The 25085-nt window shown below is 24.5% G+C and overlaps 2 protein-coding genes across 3 annotated transcripts in view; both read right to left on the bottom strand.

Annotated features, from left to right (window-relative positions):
* LOC122498765 (RNA pseudouridylate synthase domain-containing protein 2-like) overlaps positions 1-25085 on the bottom strand; it is a 486414-nt gene that overhangs the window by 13940 nt on the left and 447389 nt on the right. For both annotated transcript variants that reach the window (XM_043606677.1, XM_043606678.1), the window contains one exon: positions 24599-24686. In XM_043606677.1, the coding sequence (XP_043462612.1) occupies positions 24599-24686 (88 nt within the window). The remainder of the gene's footprint in view (positions 1-24598; positions 24687-25085) is intronic.
* On the bottom strand, positions 9224-11690 carry LOC122498766 (pre-mRNA-splicing factor CWC25-like). Its single transcript, XM_043606679.1, has 2 exons — positions 10329-11690; positions 9224-9258 (listed from the first exon to the last, which is right to left on the bottom strand). The coding sequence occupies exon 1, from the start codon at positions 11576-11578 to the stop codon at positions 10331-10333; it is 1248 nt and encodes a 415-aa protein (XP_043462614.1). The 5' UTR covers positions 11579-11690; the 3' UTR covers positions 9224-9258; positions 10329-10330.

Here is a 25085-nt window from a genome sequence, read left to right as displayed (position 1 = left end):
TTTATTTATAAATTACTAATATACGAAGTGTTAAAAAATGTATAATTTCTTTTAAAAAAAATTTTTATTTCTTTCTTTTGCAGAATTATTTATGAAACACGGTTTTAGATTAAAAATTAAATTTTATGAAAATTCATCAAAGAAATTCAATTATTTTAAAAAGCCTTCCTATAATTTATTTATTAGAATTTATTGTCAATAAATTTTCAATTTAATTTCTTGAAAGAATTAAATAATTATTTTTAAAAATTTTAATGAAATTATTTTTAACAATTCAATTTTTTTAAAAATAATTTTAATAAAATTCTTCGCGAAAATATAATTATTTTCAATAATTTATCAAAATTCAATTATTTTCAATATCTACTATTTTAATAAAATTTTCGCAATAGAATTCAATTAGGTATTTAAAAAGAAATATTTTTAAAAAATTCGTCTCAAGAATTCAATTATTTCAATTATCTTTATAAATAATAAACTTTTTCTCCAAAATTCAATTATTTTCAAAAATTTTAATAAAATTCTTGGCAAAATTTCAATTATTTTCAAAAACTTTTCTCAATTCAATCAAATTTTTTACAGGGATTAAATTATTTTTAATATAATTTTAATCTAATTTCTCCAAAAATGAAATTATACTTAAAAATTTTATTAAAATTCGTCAAAAAAATGTTAATTACTAATTTAAAAATTTGTTGATAAAATTCTTTATGAGAATTCAATTTTTTTTTGTATTTAAATAATTGAATTCTCGTAGAATTTTCTAATAAAAATTGATTTAAATAATAAAACTCATCGAAAAATTTCAATAATATTTTTAATAATAAAATTTAAATCACACTTCTCGAAAAATTTAATTAGTCTTCAAAACTTCATTAAAATAGGTCAAAAGAATTCAATTATTTAAAAATTTGTTGATAAAATTCTTTATGAGAATTCAATTTTAAGAAAGATTCAATTATTCAATAAATTATTTATTTTTCTATTTAAATAAAATTGAATTTTTTTAGGATTTTTTAAATAAAAATTAATTCAAAAATGAATTTTAGTTGAAATTTTAGATAATAATTGAATATTAGAGGAATTATAGCGTGAATTTTTTAGAAATAATTGAATTTTGAAAAGGTTTCAAATTAAAATTTTTCAAAATCTGAATTTTTCGTACTTTTAACCAACAAGTGGAATTAATTTTTTTGGAAAAGTTCAATTGTATTTTTTTAAAATTAATTTGAAGTTTTTATTTTCTAATATATATTTAATTGAAGAATTTCCGAATAACCGGAATTTCACGTACAATTAAATATTGTAAACAAATGGATTTGAAAATTTTCAAAAAATAACTTTATAAAAAATTATTAACTATCACAATAAATCAATTATTTTCATGAATAATAAAATTCTTTTAAGAAATTCAATTCAATTCAATTTTCCAATTCAATTATTTTCATAAATAATAATTTATTTAAAATTACAGAATTTAAATTATTTTTAATATAATTTTAATCGAATTTCTCGAAAAATGTAGTTATTCTTTAAAACTTGATTAAAATACGTCAAAAGAATTTAGTTATTTGAAATTTTTTTGATAAAATTCTTTATAAGAATTTAAGTTTAAGAAACATTCATTTATTCAATAAATTACTAATTTTTGTATTTAACTATTTTAATTATTTGCAAAAGTAATAAAATTCAATTACATATATTAAAAAATTTAACAAAATTCGTATGAAAATTTCAATTATCTTTATAAATAAAAATATTCGTCTTCAAAACTCAATTTTTTTTGAAAAATTTTATTAAAATTCTTGTCAAAATTTCAATTCCTATTTTAAAAATTTTCCTGAATTCAGTGATTTTTAATGATCTTTTTATTTATAATTTAATAAATAAAAATTTATAAATTTCTTCGCAATAATTCCATTATTTTCATAAATAATACTTTTTTTTTACAGAGATTCAATTATTTTCGTAAATAATAAAACTCATCGCCGAATTTTAATTATTTTAATACAATTTTAATCGAATTTTTAGAAAAATGTAATTATTCTGAAAAACTTTATTAAATTTCGTCAAAAGAATTAAATTATTTAAAAATTTGTTCATAAAATTCTTGATAAGAATTCAATTTTAAAAAACATTCAATTATGTAATAAATTATTTATTTTTGTATTTAAATCATTGAATTCTCTTCGAATTTTTCAATAAAAATTGATTTAAAAATGAAGTTCAGTTTAAATTTGAGATAAGAATTGAATATTAAAATCATTATAGTGTGAATAGTTATAGAAATAATTGAATTTTTAAAAGGTTTCAAATTAATTTTTTTGAAAAAGTTTAATTGAATTTTTTTTAGAAATTATTTGTTGTTTTTATTTTCTAATATAATTATATTTAATCAGATTGTAGAATGTTCCAATAATTAAAATTTTTTAAAATTGTATTTGAAAATTTTCTCAAAGAACATTTTAAAAAATTATTAAAAATAATTGATTTAGAGAAGAATTTTAGTTAATAATTGCTGTAGAAAATAATAATTGGAAAAATTGAAAATAATTAATTTTTATTTTATCACTCAGTTTTCATTAATAATTATTACAAAACGAAGAAATTGATTACTTCGAGATCAATTTCTTCATGTTTTATAACAATTTTTTATAAGTTGTTTAATTTCAAAATCAAACGATTTTGAGATTTTTGAAAATCTTAATTGTTATGGAAAAGTTATGACTAATTATTTAATTTTGTAAAATATAAATGTAATTTTAAAAACCAGGAAAATATTCCGTTTTTTAACCTGGAAAACCTGTAAATGGCAGGTAATTTGAAATGGGCGAAAGCGTGGCAACCCTGAGTTAGACATTTATATTTTAATGAATGAATCAATTAATTTTTTTTATATAAACTCTTGGGTATAATTTTTTTTCTTAAACATCAAGTTTAATTACTTTTCTGACAAAAAAAAAAAAAAAAAAAAGTAAACACGAAACACGTAAAGCAAGTTTTTATTGTATCTATAACGGTTGGTATTTTAATAATCTACATAGTCGAGAAACACGAATGTTGTACCCTGCGAGTTTGAGAAGTAACACCCTGTCTGTCTCGAAATATGAACAGTTATTTCCATGTAAAAGGGGATGGTTATAACGCAACACGCAAAGTAAGATCGTGAAGAAAACCTGTCTTCATTTTTTTTCCAACTGTTTTACTTTCTTACAGTTTAATGAAATTGAAAAAGAAAAAACAAAAAAAAAAAGAAAAAGAAAAAGAAAATAAAAAATAATACATTCAGGAAAATAAATACAACTTGAAAATTACTTGTTCTTTCTTAAGATCACTTAACAGCACCTTTTCATATTTTCATATGGGTATTTTCATTTTCATTTTCATTTTTTTTTTTACTTTTCGCATCTTGTGTATACATAATATTATATTATAAAAGAAATATTGGCATTCATATATATGAAACGGAAACTTCACAAAGAAAATTTAAATTTTACTGAAACGGAAAATAATTTAACGCAAAAAATATATAAGCAAAGAAATTTTAATAAAGAGTTTGCATATAAAATAGACAATAAAATTTTTTGGAAAATAAAATTTTGTAAAATGAAACTTTTTTTCTTTAAAGTAAACTACCTATTAACAATTAAAAAGAAATTATCACCCTTATAAACTATATATTCAATTAATTATAAATTATAAGTTTTATAGAAAATCGAAACTTCTTGTATAAAAGTTGAAATTGTCAACTTTTTGAGAATCAAATTTAATTTGATTAATTAAAAAAAATAATATAAATCGGTATTTACTATTTTTTTAATTTTATTCAACATTTTTTTATTATAAACATAGATCACAGTTAGTCCCCCTTTTATTCCATATCCCCCTTTTTTGTCGAAAATAATTTTAAAAAATTGAAAATTTTTGTCAAATTTCATTGAAATAAATTTTATATTTTAAAGAATTTCATTTTTTTTAATTTTAAAACTTTTCCCCTTTTAAATTAATAAAATCCCCTAATCATACATTCCCCCCCCCTACCTTATTACCTTATTTTTAAGGAAAATTTTTAAAATTACCATTTTTTGTAAGTTAAAAAAATGTTTAGTTTTGCTTGAAGAAACAAATTTTCACTTTTCGCAAAATTTGGAAAAATTTTATTTTTTTTGAATCTTAAAAATCTTTTTATATTATTTCTCAGAGTCTTTAAACTCAGAAATTTTTTTATAAAAGGAAACAAATATGTAAAATAATTTTTACTTTTATGAAAAATCCAAATTGTTTGTAATTTTTGACAAATTTTACTAATTCCAGAATAAATTTTACTAAATTCAAAATATATTTTACTAATATTCAATATTTATTACGGATATTAAAAAATTTACTCTGGAAATATCGATTTTTAAAAGCAAAATTTACTATTTATAAAGTTAATTTTTTTTTTATAAAAATTATTCAAATTTTCCTCGAACATTACAATTAGGTATTAAAAATTCTTATTTTTAGAGTAAATTTGACTATTTTTGAAATAAATTTTTCTAATTTATACAAAAAAAAATTGTCTTTGAAAATAGTAATAGTTATTCCGGAAACAACAATTTTTAATATTAAATTTTAGCATTTTTGAAGAAAATTTTAGCAAGTCCCAAGTTAATTTTACTAATGTTTTTCTGAAATTTACTACTATACGTATTATAGTAAAATTAATGAAATTTTAAAATAAAAGTACCATTGTAATAAAAATTTTGATTAAAAATTTAAGAAAAAGTTAGACTACGGAAAAAGATGAAAAAATATCAATAATTAACTGAGAAAGTTTAACAAAAAAAAAATAATATAATTAAAATAAGCTGAAAGAGAAATAAAAGTAGAAAGAAAAAAAGTTAAAAAATCTTTAAAATAAATTTTTCATTTTTATAAAATTATAATACAAAAATGTTGACTTAATTTAAAATTTCCCCATTTTTAAAACTGAATCCCCTTTTTTTGCTAATATTACATAAAAAAAAATCACTATGATCCCTGTTATAAGAAAAAATTACTAAAAATGGGTAGTAATTTAAAAAGTTTTAAGTAAAATGTGGACGTATTTCCACTAATTCAAATTTAGAGAAAAATTAAATTAAAATAACTAAAATGCAAACAAATAATTTTTTAATTTTAATTTTATTTTTTAATTGAAAATTTGTATAATATGCAAAGAACAGTTTTGTAAAATGTTTCAAAATTTTCAGTATAAATCTATTGAACGCAGTTTAAAGTTACTTTGAATAATTTTGCACTTTGTGCTGAAATTTTCGAACATTTTATACGAAATTGCTCTTCAAATCAAACGAATCTGAATATTGTAAATCGATATATATTTTATACAGTAGAACTATATTTATCAAGAGTAGAAAAAATTGTGAAATTAAAATTAATTTTTTGTACCTTTTGTATTGAGAATAAGACAATTGTTAATTTGTTGAAACTATTTTTAAACATTTTTTATATGGCTAATTTAAATAGAACAATTGTTTCTGAAATGACGAGTCAACGAGGTGGACTTTTTGTTAATTGTTACTGCGGTGTTAAATTTAATAAACAAAAAGTTTTATCATCCGGGGAACAACGTTGGAAATGTGCAACTTCCAAATGTCCTGCATTTATTAGAACTAATTTAACATCTTCATACGTTTTAACATTCGAGTCATTAATTCACATGGAGAAAAATATAAAGTAACTTTTACTACTTTCATATAGTAAAACATTTCTGGTAAGAATTTTTAACTAAAACTCTTCTTTAAATCGATTATTTTGAATAATTTTCGAAAAAGTTCTTTGACAATTTTCAAATCCATTTGTTTACAATAGGTATTTAATTTTACGTGAAATTTCGGTTATTCGTAAATTCTTCAATTAAATAAATATTAATACAATATATATATTATTATATATATATTTTATTATGTTTTTATTAGAAAATAAAAACATTAAATAATATTAAAAAAATTCAATTAAACTTTATCAAAAAAATTAATTTCAAAATTCAATTATTTAAAAAAAATTTAACTGAAATTAATTTTTAAATCAATTTTCATCAGAAAATTCGACTAGAATTCAATTATTTAAATACAAAAATAACAATTTATTGAATAATTGAATGTTTCTTAAAATTCAAATCCCATAAAGAATCGTTATCAACAAATTTTTAAATAATTAAATTCTATCAACGAAATTTAATAAAATTTTTAAAAACATTTACATTTTTCGAGAAATTCTCGAAATTCTTCTTCGATTAAATTTGAATTAAAAATAATTGAAATTCTGCAATAAGTTTTATTATTTGTGAAAATAATTGAATTATTGTGAATAATTTTATAAAAAAGTTTCAAACAATTGACATACTGCGAAGTATTTAATTCCAAAATTTAAAACATTTGACTTTTTCGAAAAAATTTATGCGAATTCTATTTTAAATAATTCTGTGAAATAATAATCCTGTGAAATTTTTATTTTTTTGAAAAATAATTAAATGTTCGTGTAGAAATTAGAATATTATCAAAATTTTTTGGAAAATTTTATTAAAATAGTAAAATGTTGAAAATTATTGAATTCAGAAAATTTTTTGAAAATAATTCAATTTTTGTCATGAAATTTATTAAAATTTTTGAAAATAATGGAATATTATTACTTTTGAAAATAATAGAATTCTTGTGATGAATCCTGTTATTTATGAAACTATAATTGAATTTTGCAGTGAATTTCATGAAAATTCCTGAAAATAATGGAATTTTGTCAAAGAATTTTGCTATTCATTTAAATAAAGATAATTGAAATGTTGACGACAATTTTTTTTAGATGTTTTTAAAATAATTGAATTTCTGAAAAGAATTTTATTAATTTTGAAAATAATTGAATTCCTAAGAAGAATTTTATTACTTTTAAACAATATTTAATTTTTGCGAAGAATATTATTACTTTTGAAAATAATTGAATTTTTGCAATAATTTGTAACTTTTGAAAAATTTAACCAAACATCTTCAATAAAACCATTATTTTTATTAATAATTTTTGAAAAAGTTCTTTAAGAATTTTCAAATTCATTTGTTTACAATTCAATTTTACAAAATTTCAATTATTCTCAAATAATTAAAAAAAAACCGCAATTGAAGTTTCTTAAAAAAAAATTAATTCCACAAAATTGTTAGTTAAAAACATGAAAAATTCAAATTTTCCAAGATTTTAATCCGAAACATCTTCGAAGTTCAATTATTTCTAAAAATTTACTCACTAATGCTTTTAAAATTCAATTTTAATCTAAAATTGTAACTGAACTCCATTTTTAAATCAATGGTTATGAGAAAATTCTACTATAGAATTCAATTATTTAAATACAAAAATAACAATTTGTTGAATAATTACATATTTCTTGAAATTCAATTTTCATAAAGAATTATATATATATTTATATATATTTAAATAACTGAATTCTTTCGACGAATTTTAATAAAATTGTTAAGAATAATTACATTTTTTGCGGAATTTGATTAAAATTGTATTAGAAATATTTGAAATTCTGCAATGAGTTTTATAATTTATGAAAATAATTGAGTTCCTAAAAACAATTTTAATATTTACGAAAATAATTGAAAGATTGAACGAACTTACCTAAGTGAAGTTCAATCAGAATTGTGCTAGCTGCCTCGTCCGAAGAGATCAATTATTTTGTAGTAATGGAATTACTATTCGTTTCGCACAGATATTTTAAATTCAAACTAAAATAAAAAGGATAATTCCCTTGCCACTCTGTAGATGTCGTCTCTTCGCCGCCATAACACTTTCATTAATTTCAAAGATATTGTATCATAAATCGCAACCTGGGATGTGGGTGATTTTGTTTACATGATTTGGGTGGGTGTGATCTCTTCGGACGAGGCAGCTAGCACAATTCTGATTGAACTTCACTTAGGTAAGTTCGTTCAATCTTTCAATTGTACTACGCTGCCTCGTCCTCGAGATAAATTATTTTGTAGTTGTTCAAAGATATAATGGTTGTGATTTTGTACTCTATGTTACTTTATTTGGTTTATACAGATTTGTACTTTCGTTGTTTAACATTCGAACAGAATTGAGAAAATTGGAAATAACTGAATTTTTTAGCTCGATTTACGCTTAACAAAAATAAACTTGATGATTTAAGAAAAAGAGAATAAAGTGAAAATGATAAAGAAAAAAGAAAAGTTAGACATGTTATTAATCTGAATCGCTTTCTTCAAAAATCGCTTCTGCAAACGTTTTTTCTTGCCTCAGTGGTAAGTTATAAAAGTTCGCATAAGTTTTCGATTGAGCAGTCCATCCAGCCGCTTGTCTTATCGTTTCAATGTTTGCTCCATTTCTGAGCGCTGCCTAGGTCGATGCATGTCTTGTCGAGTACGCTGTGAATCCCGAGTCCACTCCACCTTCGTCCAAGATTTGTTTTATCCACCTGCTAATCGACTGCACAGTGGCTTCCTTGTGTGGCTTTTGGTAACATAAAAATAATTTTTGGCTGCTCGTATTTCCTGTCCTCAGTGCATTTGTCCTTTCTATATATGCTTGGAGCGTTGATGCCACACATATTTGTGGTTGTTTTTCGAAAAACGGTATGTTGAGCAGCGGCTGCTTCCTGTTTCTGCCCGAAGTTTTTATTTTATCTGGTATTTTTATTTGTATGATATTTTCGCGAGTTACGTTTATGTATTCCAATCTGATTTTATGCAATGTTTGCAACCTCTGTCCTGTGATTAAAGCCATAGATGTTGCTAACTTTTTTGTTAAATTTTCCAACGTGATATTTTCGTTGGGATATAACGTTATCAAATGATTTAATACTAACTGCGGATTCCATGTTGTGTCGTATCTCGGTGCCTGAGGTTTTATGTTGGACACTCCTTTGAAGAACCTGACTATTTGTGGGTTTTTGCTGTGCTCATTATTCATTATCAATGACAACGCTGCCCTATATACATTCAATGTACTGTAGGATTTCACTGACTCCAGTGTTTCGGTGAAGAATCTCAGAATCATTGGTACTGGGCTGTCGTACAAAGAGTTGTTGTTTAGTTGGCAGAAGCTCCACCAAAGATTAAGTCCTCTATTGTACTGGTTCAACGTTCTATCGGATAACGACGACAGCATGATGTTGGCGGTCTCTTCCGTGTGTCCTCTCATCTTGAAGCCTTCCTTGATAACAGTGCGGCCACCTGGATAAGTTTGACCGCGAGTGGGTGTTGCTCTCTGTATGGACATGACAACAATTTTTTATTAGGCTCAAAATGAATGACTTCGGACGCTAAAAAAGATATAAATAACGGATACCAAGGTCGTGATGGCCAGTAGGGTACCACCACAACCCCTTCCGCCTGCTCGCTTTGGATTTCGGATAGGATTACTTGCAAATTCCAATTTCGAAAGCAACCAATTTAGGTCAGTCCGAATTTTAATCTTACATTTTTTTTTTTTTTTTTTTTTTTTTATTCGAAAATCTTTTATTAATTTAAACGACCCTTGTCTTTTTTCGTCCGGTAATACTACACTCATTTTTATACTATCTATAATTGAACCTAGGAATCTGCATTGAGTTGAAGCGACAAGTTTACTTTTTTTTCGATTAATAACTAAGCCAAGAGTTTTTTAAAAGTTCTAGGGTTTTTCGAGCACTTTCGTTATACTCCGTTTCAGTTTCGGCAATTATTAGTATGTCATCTAAATAAATGACGAGTGTGATACCTAATTCTCTTAGATTCTGAACTACCGGTTTCAGTAATTTAGTGAACGTGTATGGTGCAGTGCAAAGGCCGAAAGGCATGCACTAAAACTCAAATATGTTCCCGTCAAATTCGAATCTGAGGAATTTTTTGTGTTTACTTGCGATTGGAATGTGCAAGTATCCGTCTTTCAAATCAATTAAAATCATATAGTACCCTTTACTTATTAAATTTAAGGTGACTTTCAAATATTCTAATTTAAAGTGGGGGGGATTCAAAAAAATTTTTCAGTGATTTTAAATTCAAGATGAATCTGTCACTGCCATCTTGTTTTTGACGCAAGAAGTACGGGGACAGAAACTGTTTTTTGTCATAAGGTTTTTGCATTACTGCTCCCTTTTCCTCTAACACACAAATTGCCTTTAACATCTTAGTCTTTTCCTCTCGTGACATTTTTTGTTCACTGGGTTTATTTGACTGAGATGGTTTGTTTACAAAAGGCAATGCGTAACCGGTGACGCAATTCAAAATATGAGGGTCCGATGACAACAGTTTCCATGAGTCTATATGATATTTTAGCCGACAAGCAATTTTTCTTACCTCTATTTCCTGGGCGCTCGCTGATGGTAACTCCGATTCATCATTGGCCCTCCTTGTTGCTGTCTGTTGTGACTGCGCCTGGGAGGGCCCCGCCAGTTTAAATTGCCGGACTTGAAGTCGTTCCTTCCTCTCGTGGTGTTGGTGCCTTTTTTGACAGTCGAAGTATTCGTGGCTTTGGTGACATCCTCTCCTCTTTTCTCCACCTCCTTTGCGGCTCTTAACTTCTCGGAGAAGGTTTCCCCGAACAATAGGGAATCGACTTCTGTAGTTTCGGCCACTTCACTGACTACAACATTTAAACATGGTTGAATAATGGCCCTTCTTGCCATTGAGATGTTATGATGTAATGTTGCCATTATTTTTCCCGCGTCACTTAATGTTTCGAATAGTTCTTTGTGTTCATTGCGGTTTTCGGCATTTAATATTCGAGTCAATCCCGTGCCAATTGCCGCCAAAGCCGCACTCACTTGATTCTGGTAACTGGTTTGGTATGATTCTCTCTTCAAGGTTTTTGGGTGTTTTTTCAAAGCCGTCTTTATTTCCGGATTTAACTTTGGTGTGGCCATGAGGGTACAGTTTTCCGCTGGCGGATATTTTTCGAGGAGTTCCTTCTCTCGATCTTTTTTGAAGCCTGTTTTGAAAATGTTCGACCACAACTTTGACACGGAATCATTCACGGGCGCCCCCGTCGCTTTTTTCTCGAACTCCGTAGAGTCCAGTTGGCTCAACAGGGGATCTGCATTATCGACTTCCACTGACGCCTGTTTGTCAATTTTCTCCTCTGTTCCAGGCTGATTTTTGCCGGATTGTGTCGTTTCGTGAGCAGGTTTTTCTGTTTCATCCCGAGGCGGACTGCTCGAGCTCCGCTCATCGGGTGTTCTGTGTGATGATACAGAACTCTCACTCACTGAGTCGTATCTGTTCCTGTCGAGGTTAGAATCATTGTACCTGCTTCGTTTGCGTGGCGCACCGCGTGGGTGACGCTCGCCGCTCCGACTTGCAGGTAATGTTCTGCGTGGCGTTTCTCTGCGTAAACGCTCACTATTTTTGGTTCTTCGGCTGAATTCCCTTGATCCTCTTTCTGTAGAAGATGAGCTGCTACGTGAGGATGTGGATGGGGGTCGTTTTCTTGAACGACTTCGTCGTTTCACTTTTTCCATTGATTTTTCCCGTTTTTTCGGAAAACGATCACCGCTGTGTTGTCTCCTCCGTTTCCCAGCACGCTGATACTCATCCGATGATGAATTCATTCTTCAAGAACACTTAAAAATCACTTTAAATATAACTTTTCCGAGACGAGAATTTTTCGCGATGTGCACGAAACACACAGAAACTCCATAATGAAAGTGTCATGGCGGCGAAGAGACGACATCCACAGAGTGGCAAGGGAATTATTAGAGGTGTGCAAAAAGCTCGAAAAGCCGAGCCGAGCCGGGTCGCAATTTTTTCGAGTCGAGCCGAGCCCGAGCCGGGCTCGATGTATCGGGTACCCGAAATTTTCGAGTACCCGAAACATTCGGGTACCCGAATTCACTCGAGTACTCGAATATTTCGGGTACTCGAATGAATTCGGGTAACCGAAATTTTCGAGTACTCGATTTAATTCGAGCTTTTAAATTAAAAAAATTTTTTTTTTGAAAAAAAAAAAATTAATTAAAAATTAATGTAGAAAATTTTGGATTTTCTCAAGGGCTCGAATCAAATCGAGTACTCGAAAATTTCGAGTACCCGAAAGTTTCGGGTACCCGAAAAATTCGAGTACCCGAAATTATTCGAGCTTTTTATAAAGCTCGGCTCGGCCCGAGCTCGGCTCGAGCTCGAACTGAATAGGCTCGGCTCGGCTCGGCTCGAAAAATGAAAAGCTCGAAAATACCCGCTCGAGCTTCGGGTTTCGAGCTTTTTGCACACCTCTAGGAATTATCCTTTTTATTTTAGTTTGAATTTAAAATATCTGTGCGAAACGAATAGTAATTCCATTACTACAAAATAATTGATCTCGAGGACGAGGCAGCGTAGTACAATTGAATCCCCGTAAAAATTTTATTATTTATGAAAATAATTGAATGATTGCGACGAAATTTAAAAAAAAAATTTGTAAATAATGAAATTCCTGTGAAATTTTTAATATTTTTTAAAAAGAATTAAAAGTTTGTGTAGAATTTTATTAAATTTTTTTTTAAATAATTGAATTCTTTTGGAAAATTTTGTGAAAATAGTAGATATTGAAAATAAAAAAATAAAATAAAAAATAGTAGATATTGAATTGAGGAAAATTTTTGAAAATCATTAAATAATAATGTTAGTGTAATCGTGGAAAAAGAGTATTTTTAATTGGTGGTTTTAGGTTTAATTATGATAAGGACTTATCCTTTCTGGGTAAAAAAGATGAAGATGTACAACAAGAACTGTCTCGGCAAATTTGCATACTTCAAATCAATCTTCATTTACAATAATTTCTTCTTCTTTAAATCATAATCATGACGAGTTAAGTGAAAATATTATTCAAAGAAAAAATATTTCTTAAAGTGTTAAACAAACAGCAACAGAACTTTTGAGTATGAAACCTTACTTCTAAAATTGTACACAACCACATTAGCAATAAAATTGACAAACTGTAGTCGACACAGCTGCCATATTGATATTTTTATCAGGGCCAAAACTATTGTTAATCTTTAAATTTAAACAAATAATATTTTTGAATCAAAGAAAGTTTTTTTGTATAGTTTAACTACACGGAGAAACTTTTAATACCAATAATTCTTAAAACTGGTGAGACATTTTAGTATGTTAGGTTAGATTCAAGGGAAAAACGACATAGGTTATAGAAATTGCTATTGAGACTATCAAAAACACTCATTCAGTATATATTTTACAGTTCTTCATAAGGAAACTAACGAAAATTAGTATGTTGTTTTAGAAAGAAAATAATAATTTTTGCAAAGTTGGGAAAGCCATGAATTAAAAAGAAACACAACAAATTAATTGTCTATAGATACTCATAGAGACGATAGTGATACTTGGATCTGATGGTAGATGGCATTAGTGTATGTCACTGTAACTGTAGGTAAATATATTTAACACGACGTAAGAACCTAACCTATATTAATAACGCACACACGCACACGCAAGTAAAGACACGACGATTGGTCACGGAAACCGAAAGATCGCACGATTCGTTAGAAGTACACAGCTGAATCGTCCTTATATATTAAACGAGTGGAAAAATATGTGCCTTCGAGAGAGAGCATTTTTTAAAATAACTTACTAATCAAATTATGTAAATAAGTAAAAGTCGTGAAAAAAATTATGTTATATTGAGGAACAGTTCTTGAATTTAATTTGGCATGAGGAGACATTCACGTTTATTAATAAAAGGTTTTTTTCTTTCATACACGTGTGAATTTCAACTTCGAAAACATTAGGGTTAGTTCGCGACGTCAGGTGATGGACTCGGTGATGCTCGGGCGAAATCGGTTAAGTCCGCCCGCAGTCCTTCCAAAATTGGTATGTTACGTTAGAATGTCTGGTATATATTCTATCTATATGTGGAAAAAAGGTTAGAATTACCGTATTATTTCACAAACAAAAACTAGCATTTTATTCTTTTCTAAAGAAAAATAAGACTATTTCTAATGCAGATAGTAATTTTTGTACACCGAAGGTTGCTTAATATATAACGAACTTATCATATTTTCGTATTAATGTTGAAATTATTAGCACAACGCACGAAAAATCCTCACATTCTAACGTACTTTTAGAATAAACATAACCAAATATATTTAATATTATAAGAAAAAGTTTCTCCGTGTATACAAAAAAACTTTCTTCTATCTAACTAAATAAGATAAAGATGAATTTAATCTATAAGATCAATAAAAAATTCTAGAAAATGGATTAATTTTTAGAAGTGTAAAGTGGTATGAATCCTTAAAAATTTTGAAACTTTGTAAACTCGGTCAGAAAGAAGAAAGAAATAATAAAGCATGAAATAAAATATACGACAGTAAATAAATATAATTAAAGTGAATTTTTCTATATAGACGGCAAGTATTTCACTGGTGACCCACAAGTTATTTCACCTGGTAGGATATTAAAGATAGTCATTGGTTGTCCCATGGGATGAGCAGAAAGTGTGAGTGGAGGAAAAGGAAATGGTCGAAAAAGAGTTGTAAGGACGTGTTTCAAGAGAAATATGAGTATTTGAGAATTTATAAATGTGTGTGTGTGTGTGTGTGTGTGTGCGCGGATAAACTCATAAGTATTTGTGTGTACACTCGACCCATTTCTTCTGGCCATTCGAGGAAAAAGCAATCGTTTTGACAAAAGACAACCGATTTGAACCCAAGTGTTCGAGGATGTTTTCCAGACTACAATGGATTTTGCTTTCATCAGATACGGATACATTCACCAAAATCAAAAAACTCTCTCTCTTTTACAATATATACAATAAATTATATTTTATTCTATGCAATCAACATTTAGGTAAAATTTTTTTACTTTTACCCCAACTTCAATTCTATATAATTAACTCCTTCGTCAGTCCAGTTAAAAATCGCTTGTGAGCTTAAAACGGTCCGAAAAAAATTTCTAAAAAAATACGAATTCAGGTTTTTGGGATCGCTGAATTCGAATTTGAGGTTAGTTTTTCGAAATTCAAAATGGCGGATCCAATATGGCGGATAATTTTAAAATTGTTGCGTTTCGATCGAAATTCATTTCTCGGTGGTTTTTGGGGTCGCTGATTACGAATCTGAGGTCAGTTTTTCAAAATTCAAAATGGCGGACCCAATATGGCGACCAAATTTTTTAACAGTTGACGGATCTAAAAATATTTACTCGGGAGTTTTTAAAGTTACTAAATACAAACTTATAATGTGAAATTGTAAATTGTAAAAGTTGCTTTTTGTTTATTTTTCGTTTTTAAATAATTACTGAACCTTACGCTACACTTTTAATTAGTTATTTTACAAACTATTTTGTATTTTTAAAGTCCGACGTCAGATTTTAATTCTTTTTTAAAGTGTTGATCGTCATATTGACATCAATTTTTAATTTTTTAATTTTGACATTTTTGGATTTATTTACCCCAGAAACGCCCAAGTGAACATTTTAGAAAAATCTGGCAACATTAAAAAAAAATTTGGTCGCTAAGTTTGTAGAAAGTAGAAAGTAATAATTGAATTTCAAAATTCTATTATTTTCATAAATAACAATTATTCATCACAAGAATTCAATTATTTTCGAAATTAATAAAATTCTTTTCAAAAATTCAATTATTTTTAAAAAATCTTAAAAAAAATTGTCGCCAACTATCTTTATCGCCAATAACTATATCTTGTCGACAATTATCTTTATAAATGAATAGCAAAATTCTTCGACAAAATTCAATTATTTTCAGGAATTTTAATGAAATTCACTGCAAAATTCAATTATAGTTTCATAAATAACAGGATTTATCACAAGAATTCTATTATTTTCAAAAGTAATAATATTCCATTATTTTCAAAAATTTTAATAAAATTCATGGCAAAATTTGAATTATTTTCACAAATTTTTCTGAATTCAATGATTTTCAACATTCTACTATTTTAATAAAATTTTCCAAAAAATTTTCATAATATTCTACACGAACATTCAATTATTTTTCAAAAAAATAAAAATTTCACAGGAATTCAATTATTTAAAATAGAATTTGCATAAATTTTTTCGAAAAAGTCAAATGTTTTAAAATTTGAAATTAAATACTTCGCAGTTATTCAATTGTTTGAAACTTTTTTATAAAATTATTCACAATAATTCAATTATTTTCACAAATAATAAAACTTATTGCAGAATTTCAATCATTTTTAATACAATTTTAATCGAATTCCTCGAAAAATTTAATTATTCTTAAAAAATGCTACTAAAATTCGTCGAAAGAATTCAATTATTGAAATATTTGTTGATAAAATTCTTTATAAGAATTGAATTTTAAGTAACATTCAATTATTCAATAAATTATTTATTTTTGTAATTAAATAATTGAATTCTCGTAGAATTCTCTAGTAAAAATTGATTTAAAAATGAATTTTAGCTAAAATTTTCAATAATAATTGAATGTTAAAAGCATTACAGCATGAATTTTTAGAAATAATTAATTTTTCTCATATATATTTAATTGAAGAATTTCTGAATAATCGAAATTTGATTACAGGACAAGAAATCCAATTCAATAAATCCAGATCGGAAAGTCCAAGAAAAAAAGTCCAAAGTACAAAAAATCCAAAATAAAAATGTCCAAAGTCAAAAAATCAATAAAAACGTCCAAAATAAATAATGGAAAATGTGAAAAAGCCACGTTTTTACTTTTACGCTATAAAATCGGAATTATTTTTAACATTTTTGATAAAATTCTTTACAAAAATTCAATTATTTTGAAACATAAAAAAATTCTTCATAATAATTCAATTATTTTCATAAATGAAAAAATTTCCAGAAGAATTACAATTATTCTATAAAATTTTTAAAACAAATATTCCAAGAAATACAATTATTTTCAACAATTTTCATGAAATTCTTTTCAAAAATAAAAAATTTCTAGAAGAATTTCAATTATTCTATAAAATTTTTAAAACAATTATTTCAAAAAATAATTATTTTCGACAATTTTCATGAAATTCTTTACAAAAATTCAATTATTTTCAAAAATAAAAAAATTCTTCACAAAAATTGAATTATTTTTTTAAATAAAAAAATTTCTAGAAGAATTTCAATTATTCAATTATTCTAATTGTTTTAAAATTTTTAAAACAATTTTTCGAAGAAATACAATTATTTTCAACAATTTTCATGAAATTCTTTACAAAAATTCAATTATTTTCAAAAATAAAAAATTTTTTCAGAAAAATTGAATTATTTTATAAAATGTTTTAAAAAAAGGACTCATTCAAGGCAACCATCTAAGTTTTTATATCTGAATTTTTTTCATTGGATTTTTAATTTTTTTGTACTTTTTGACCAGGACAAAAAATAAAAAAAATAAATAAATCCGAAGTGAAACTATTTTTTTTACTTTTTTAGAATTTTTGGTTTGGACTTTTTGTTTTGGACTTCTTGTCTAAGTTAATTAAAAAAAATTTTTTTTTTAAAAACAAAAATTGAAAAAAAGAAAGAAAATAATGAAAATAGTTGAGAAAAAACAGTGTCAACATCTGTTTATAACAAACATTGAAAATATTTATAGAAATATTATCATGGAAAATAAAAAGATGAGGTTTATTAAAAAAGGAAGAAGAAAAAAAATTATACATCGATGCGGCAAGAGTCGACTTTGCAGTCGGGTAATTTTTAATTGCATCTGTGCTTAAAAAAAAAATCTTGTCAAAGGAAATTGCATTTTCATTTCTCTGCAAGAAATAATCAAGGTTCTTCTCCAACGTTATTTAAAAGAAAACGCATCACTTTACGGTATTAATGAGGGGAAATAGAAAAGTGAAAATTAGAGAGAATTTCAAGAGATTTAATTAAAAAGCTCTGTATACATTATATATATATTACTTTCTTGAATCAATATTTTAACGCATTTGCACATATATTTACGTTTTTTTTTTATTCGTCCGATTTTTAAAAGAAGTAATTTTTTGAGAAGATGAAATAAATGCACACGAGAGAAGCTAAATCCAATTTAAATTAATGCGTTTCATGCTTTTAGCACCTGTTTTAATTCAAGGTAATTAAACCACCGAAATTGAAAGTGAGAAAAAAAATATAATCCCGGATAAAATTACTTTATATTCCTTTTTAAATTGCTTTCTTTATTATTAAAAATTTAGATTTGAAAAATGGTTTTTAAATCTTTTAATTGTTAATTGTATAATAAATTAATAATATTTATTCTCATATTTATTAATATTTATTTCCATAAAATTCATTAACTTAATTAAATTATTAAATGTATTAAATTCATCAATCAGTGTTTCCGTAGGAAATATTCATTTTTTTTAATTTGAAAAAAATATTTACCGAAATAAATTTTGAACAGAAAAGAAATCATTATTTTGCTATATATATAGATCGCAATTTGTACTTTTTTCCACGAAGTCGAAAAATACGAAATTTTCACTGAATAGATCATTATATACTATAGGAAAACCGAAGAGTAGCTTTTATCTGAATATTCTGAAACATCCCGAGTTTCTTTTCGCTTTTTTCTTTTATTTTAAAAAAAGAAAAAGAAGCAGAAAGAGAAGAGATGGAAAAGTGAAAAAGGTACTTAACGGGAATAATATCAGGAGTAGAATACGTAATAAAAGTCAATTTTCTATGATCAGATTTATAATTAATGGCAAATAAAAATGAAACATTTCATTAATAGATTCATTTAGTTTGCAATTTCCTTTAACGAGTATAATAAAAGAAAATACAGTTTATAATTGGGTCTCGCGAGTGAGTTTTATTTATAATTTTATATTTTAATATTCCTCGCTTTGTAACTAATCATTTTAATATTGCATAATGTTTCAAAATATCTTTGAGAGAAAAAGCAAGGAGGAATAAAAATTAATGATAAATGAAAGCAAATTAATGTAAAAATATGTTTAGAATTACCTATAAATTTTACTATTATTATGTGATAAAAAGTAAATTTTACGGTTTTTTATTTGTAAATATTACGAACTGGAGATTTTTATGTACGAGATGTTTTCTTATTTTTCTCTTATTAGTTGCTAATAAATACATTTTATTAATGTTTTGTTGCCTTTTTTATTTGTTTAAAAGTTGTTATTAATAATTTATAACCTTACCAAGTACATAGCATTTGCAGATTTCTAGTTTTAAAATGGATTGTTTGAACAAATAATTATTGATATATTTTTTAGCACTTATCATGATGTTCCTAGAAAGTTTCAGTTAATAAATAGTATAAATTATAATTATTTATTTTTTTTTATTATATTAGTATAAATTATAAAAATCGAGACATAAATATCTACACGGAGAAACAAATATAAAGTAATAAAAATATAAAAAATAATAATAAATATAAAAAAAATAATAATAAAAATAAAAGAAAATATATAACTTTTACAGGCCTCATATCGACTGTAAGGTGCAAAAAAAAGTCGCTTTAGTCAATTTAAAATAGAAAAAAAGTCGAAAAAGTCGTTTATTTAATTCAGTGTCGTCATAAAAATTTTATTTTTCATTCTTCTCATCTTTCACTGATTTCTAAATTTAATTATTTAAAACTTGAATAATTTCGTTAAATAAATATTTAAATACTTCTTCTTTGTTTTTATACGGGAATAAAATTTTAAAAATTTCTATTTAAAACCTTCTGAAATTTAATAACTTTTAAAAATTACAACTTTAATTCTCTTAAAATTCAATTATTTTCTACAATTTTTAATCAAACTTCTTCTCGAAATCAATTATTTTTAATAATTTTCTGAAAGTTCTTAGAGAATTTAATTATTTAAATACAACTTAGAATGTTTTCAGAATCTTAATTTTTGTCAAATACATCTGTTTATATTGTGACCTTAAGGCCACAATATAAACAGATTTATTATTTAAATACAAAAATGTTTTTTAAGTTATTAATTTTCAAAAAATTATAGGTAATAAAGAAATTCTTAAAATTAATTTTTCAAAAATATTTTTAAAATAATTTATGAAAGATAATAGTTTTTCAATTATATAGAATTGAAAAATTTCCAAACAATTGAAATTTGGTAAATTCTATTAAAAAAATAATTGAATTTTTAAAGAATTTTAATTATTAATATAAACACGATTTCTCCAAAATTTTAATAAATCTAAAAAGTTCATATGTTGTTAAAATGTTAAAAATAATTGTAAAAAATTCTAATGTTATTATTTTTTGTACGTATTTGAATTTTTGGAAATTTGTATTTGAAACTATTGAAAATAATTGAATTTTAAAAAAATTAGAATGTAAAAATTCTAAGAATTATTTTTATCAAAAATATTTTAATATAATTTTTTTGAAGCTAATTTTCATTAATTAACATTTTTTAATTTACACTTGAAGATTTTTCATTAAAATTTTTGAGAAATCAATTATTTTCAAAATTTACAATTAAAATTCTTTTAAAGTTTATTTTCAAAAATTTTTATCAAACACTTTGAGAAAAATCAATTATTTTCAATAAAATTTTAGAAAATTTCAATTATTGAAACTCTTTTTTATTGTAAATTTTGAAAATTTATTTAGTAATTTATAAAAATAGTTGAATTGTGTCGAAGAAATTATTAAAAATGTTAGGAAATAATTGAATTTTACGGAAATATTTGAAAATATTTGAATTCTTCCGAGAAATTCAATTAAAGATGTTTTGAAAATAATGGAATTCCTGCAAAGAATTTTACTATTTATAAAAATAATTGAATTCTTGCGAATAATTTTACCATTTATAAAAATAATTGAATTCTTGCGAATAATTTTACCATTTATAAAAATAATTGAATTGTTTCGGAAGGTTTTATTAAGATTTTAGAAAATAATTGAATTTATTTGAAATATATTAAAAATTGTTTTAAAAATTAAATTCTTTCGAGGTATTTAATTTCAATTATGTTCAAAATTTGCAATTAAAATTCTTCAAATAATGTTGATTTTCAAAAATTTTTAAAAAACACAAAAAATCAATTATTTTTAATTAAATTTTACAAAATTTCAATATTTATTGAAACTCTTTTCAATTGTAAATTTCGAAAATAAGTTGCATTTTATACTAAAAATTATTGCAATATTCGGAAGAAAAGTCAAAAAAGTCGTAATTTTTGAAAATAAGTCGAAAAAAGTCGCATTTTTTGAAAATTGTCGAAAAAAGTCGAAAATGTTATAATATCCGAGGCCTGCTTTTACTGCTTTTATAGTAAAACATTTCTGGTAACTTTTACTACTTTCGGAGTAAATTTTGCTGCGTTCAAAGAACATATTTGTAAAAAATTAGTAAAATTTACTTTGAAAGTAGTAAAAGTTACCAGAAATGATTAACTAGAAATGTTTTACTATAAATAAATAGCAACAAATCTGTTTAAACAAAATTGTAGAATTAATAATTTTCAATTAAAACTATACCTGTCGTTTCATATTCAGCTTAAGAAATTGCAAAATTATAGAAAAAACTCCATTTTTTTCTAAATGGACTAAAAAAAGTTATTAAATAACGAAAATAAATTTTTTTAAATAAATAAAAAATGCAATTTAACATTTGTAAAACATATTAATTGACACCATATAGAGCACCTACTGATTTCAAATCTTTTATTTATTTATTTATATATATTTAAATATTCTATCGGTAATTATTATTTGCAGTATATACCCCAAATTAGTATCTACATAAATTCAAAAATCAACAGGTAATTCTAAAAAAATTATATATAAAAGAATTTGTAAAAGAGTTATCGAATTATAAAACTCTAGCTCTCTGTTTATTTTGATTTTATAAAATAACACTTTGACGAAGTCCATAAAGTACATGATCAACAATTCCGAAGAAAACATATTTTTCTATGCAAATTTTTGTAAATTTTAGTCTGAAAATATTATTCAACAAGTTTCTTTATGAAACATTTTTAAAAGAAAAATTTTTAAACAAAAAATTTTGTTTTCTATTTGAAAAATAAATTTTTTGTCATTTTTTAAAAATTTTGTTGAAAGAGAAATAATTTTAAAATCGAAACTTTCTATTTTGGAGAAAAAACACTTTTTAAGTTTAATTTTAATTTTTCGGGCATTTCCATCCACCATCGTTTGTGATCATATATTTGGGATGGATTAAAATAATTTTCATTTAAGAAAAAAGAGAGTTAGCATTGGTTTCTAACACTTCCTTACCTAGAAAAAAATTTTGAAAATTTTCCTTTTTTATTCTAATTTCCAAAATATTTTAAATCATAAGTTTCTTGAAGATTTTTCCAAGACACAAAAAGTTTTTAATTCTTTATAAGGTGCCGTTCACAAACGTTAAAAATTAATTAAATTATAATATAATTATAAGAATATTAATCACAGTAAATCGTGAGGTATTAAAAAGTGTTGCAGATTAAATTAACACCAAAAAAGATTAAAATAATCAATTTTGGTGTTATTTTTTACAATGAATGAAATTTTAGTTCATTAAATTTTTTTATAACTATAAAACATGAAGATATCGATAACTCCGAGTCTTCGACTCGGAGTCATCGATTTCTTCATATTTTATAATAATTAAAGATGACCAAGTAATAAAATCATTATTTTATATTATAAGAATATTATACTTCTTCAAAATTATTTTCATTTTTTCAATTCAATTATTATTTTCAAAAAATTTTAACTACAATTGAACTTTTTATCAATTATTTTTAATAATTTTCGAAAAAGTTCTTTGGCAATTTTCAAAACTACTTGTTTACAATATTTAATTTCACGAAATTTCAATTATTCCTAAATTCTTTAATTAAATGCATATTAGAAAACAAAAACTTCAAATAATATAAAAGAAAATTCAATTAAACTTTTTCAAAAAAAAATTAATTTCAAAATTCAATTATTTCTAAAAATTAACACTAATTGCTTTTAATATTCAATTATAATCTAAAATTTTAACTGAAATTCATTTTTATAAAATGAAAATAAATTTTTATTAGAAAATTCTACAAGAATTTAATTATTTAAATGCAAAAGTAAATAATTTATTAAATAATTGAATGTTTCTCAAAATTCAATTCTCATAAAGAATTTTATTAACAAATTTTTAAATAATTGAATTTTTTTGTCAAATTTTATTAAAACTTGCATGAACATAATTACTTTTTTCAAGAAATTCAATTATAATTGTATGAAAAATAATTGAAACGCTGCGATGAGTTTTATTATTAGTTAAAATAATTGAATCCTTAAGAAGAATTTTATTACTTTTGAAAATAATTGAATTTCTGCAATAATTTCTAACTTCTCTAAAATTAAATTTTTTTCTAGTGTTTTTAACTAACATTATTCAATAAATCCATTATTTTTAATAATTTTTAAAAAAAGTTCTTTGAGGATTTTCAAATTTATTCGTTTACAATTCAATTTTACAAAATTTCAATTATTTGGAAATTCTGCAATTAAATATATTTATTAAAAAATAAAAACTTGAAATAATTTCAATAAAAATCCTATTAATTAAACTTTTAAAAAGAATTAATTCTACAGAATTTTTTTTCAAAAATATGAAAAATTAAGAATTTCAATGATTTTAGTTTGAAACTTTTTCAAAAATTTAATTATTTCTAAAAATCCACGTTATAATGCTTGTAATATTTAATTATAATCTAAAATTTTAACTAAAATTCACGTTTACATAAATTTTTATTAGTAAATTCTACGAGAATTCAATTATTTAAATACAAAAATAAATTATTTATTAATTTTATGTTTCTTGAAATTAAATTCTCATGAAAAATGTTATCAACAAATTTTTTAAATCATTAAATTCTTTGGACGAATTTTAATAAAATTTTTAAGAATAATTACATTTTTCGAGGAATTCGATTAAAATTGCATTAAAAATAATTGAAATTCTGCAATGAGTTTTATTATTTATGAAAATAATTGAATTCCTAAAAGAATTTTATTATTTATAAAAATAATTAAATCCCTGAAAAAATGTTATTATTTATGAAAATAATTAAATTATTGCGAAGAAATTTATAAAAAAAAAAATTGAAAATAATTGAATTCCTTTAAAAATTTTTATTATTATTTATGAAAATAATTGATTGTTTCCGTAGAATTTTATTCCATTTTTTTTTTAATAATGGAATTCTTTTGGAAAATTTTATTGAAATAGTAGATTAATAATAGGTTATTTTAATCTTTTCTGGTGTTAATTTAATCCTAGAGGGATTAAACTGTTGCAGATTATTTTAATCCATTCTGGTGTTATTTTAACACCTCACGTTTTACTGTGTATAATTATTCAAATTAAGAATGAATTATTAAATAAATCATTGCTTTTGTGTCTTAGAGTCGTTCATTGGCCTGTAATAAAGGTAATAATTATTCAATAATTCAGTGTGAGTTATTAGAAAAAAAATCATTCAATACACCCAGATGGAAAATTTGTAGAAGAAAAGAAAGTATATTAAAAGAAAAGAGCGAAGAAATGGTTAGTAAAAAATGAAGAGCATGCAAAAGTAGAAAGAAGGGAAGAGAAGAGAAGAGAAGAGAAAAAGAAAGAAGCAAGAAATATATAATTGGCAGTACAGTGTCCTGGCAGTACACCACTTACAGGGATGGAGGCGGGCTTGTTGACCACAACGACGTCCTCGTCCATGTGTATCACCGTGATCGGCTCCGAGGTGACAGGCACCTCGTGTCTGTAACACACCAATCGCAACCAGCTTAACGTGGCGTTGTTCTATAAGGCTTACGTTCATTGTACCTTTAGATACACTCTCACACACACTCAGACTTTTCACTACATGTATCAAAAAATCACGTCATTATTACTTCTTTTCTTCATTTTCCTATATTATATCTCTAAAATTCATTTTGCATTTATTTTTACAACTTCACTCAACTTTACACACTTATTGTCTAAATCTTTTTTCAAAAGGTTAAGGTGATCAGAATTTTTTCAAGTTGAAAATAAATAAGAATCGAATATTTGTCACCTCTAGCTGGAAATTGATGCTATTATTAAAATACGTTTTACATACCTAATAAATATGCATTATTTTTTGTTCCATACCATCTTTTCTGAACAATCAGCTTGC

This window comes from Leptopilina heterotoma, unplaced genomic scaffold (assembly GCF_015476425.1).
Source record: "Leptopilina heterotoma isolate Lh14 unplaced genomic scaffold, ASM1547642v1 Lhet_16, whole genome shotgun sequence".
Classification (NCBI taxonomy): domain Eukaryota; kingdom Metazoa; phylum Arthropoda; class Insecta; order Hymenoptera; family Figitidae; genus Leptopilina; species Leptopilina heterotoma.
Note: the sequence above shows the minus strand (reverse complement) of the source record. Positions and strands in the feature narration are given on the sequence as shown.

Excerpts from the sequence above, each read along its gene's own strand:
- LOC122498766 (XM_043606679.1), bottom strand. The coding sequence starts at position 11,578 with ATGAATTCATCATCGGATGAGTATCAGCGTGCTGGGAAACGGAGGAGA.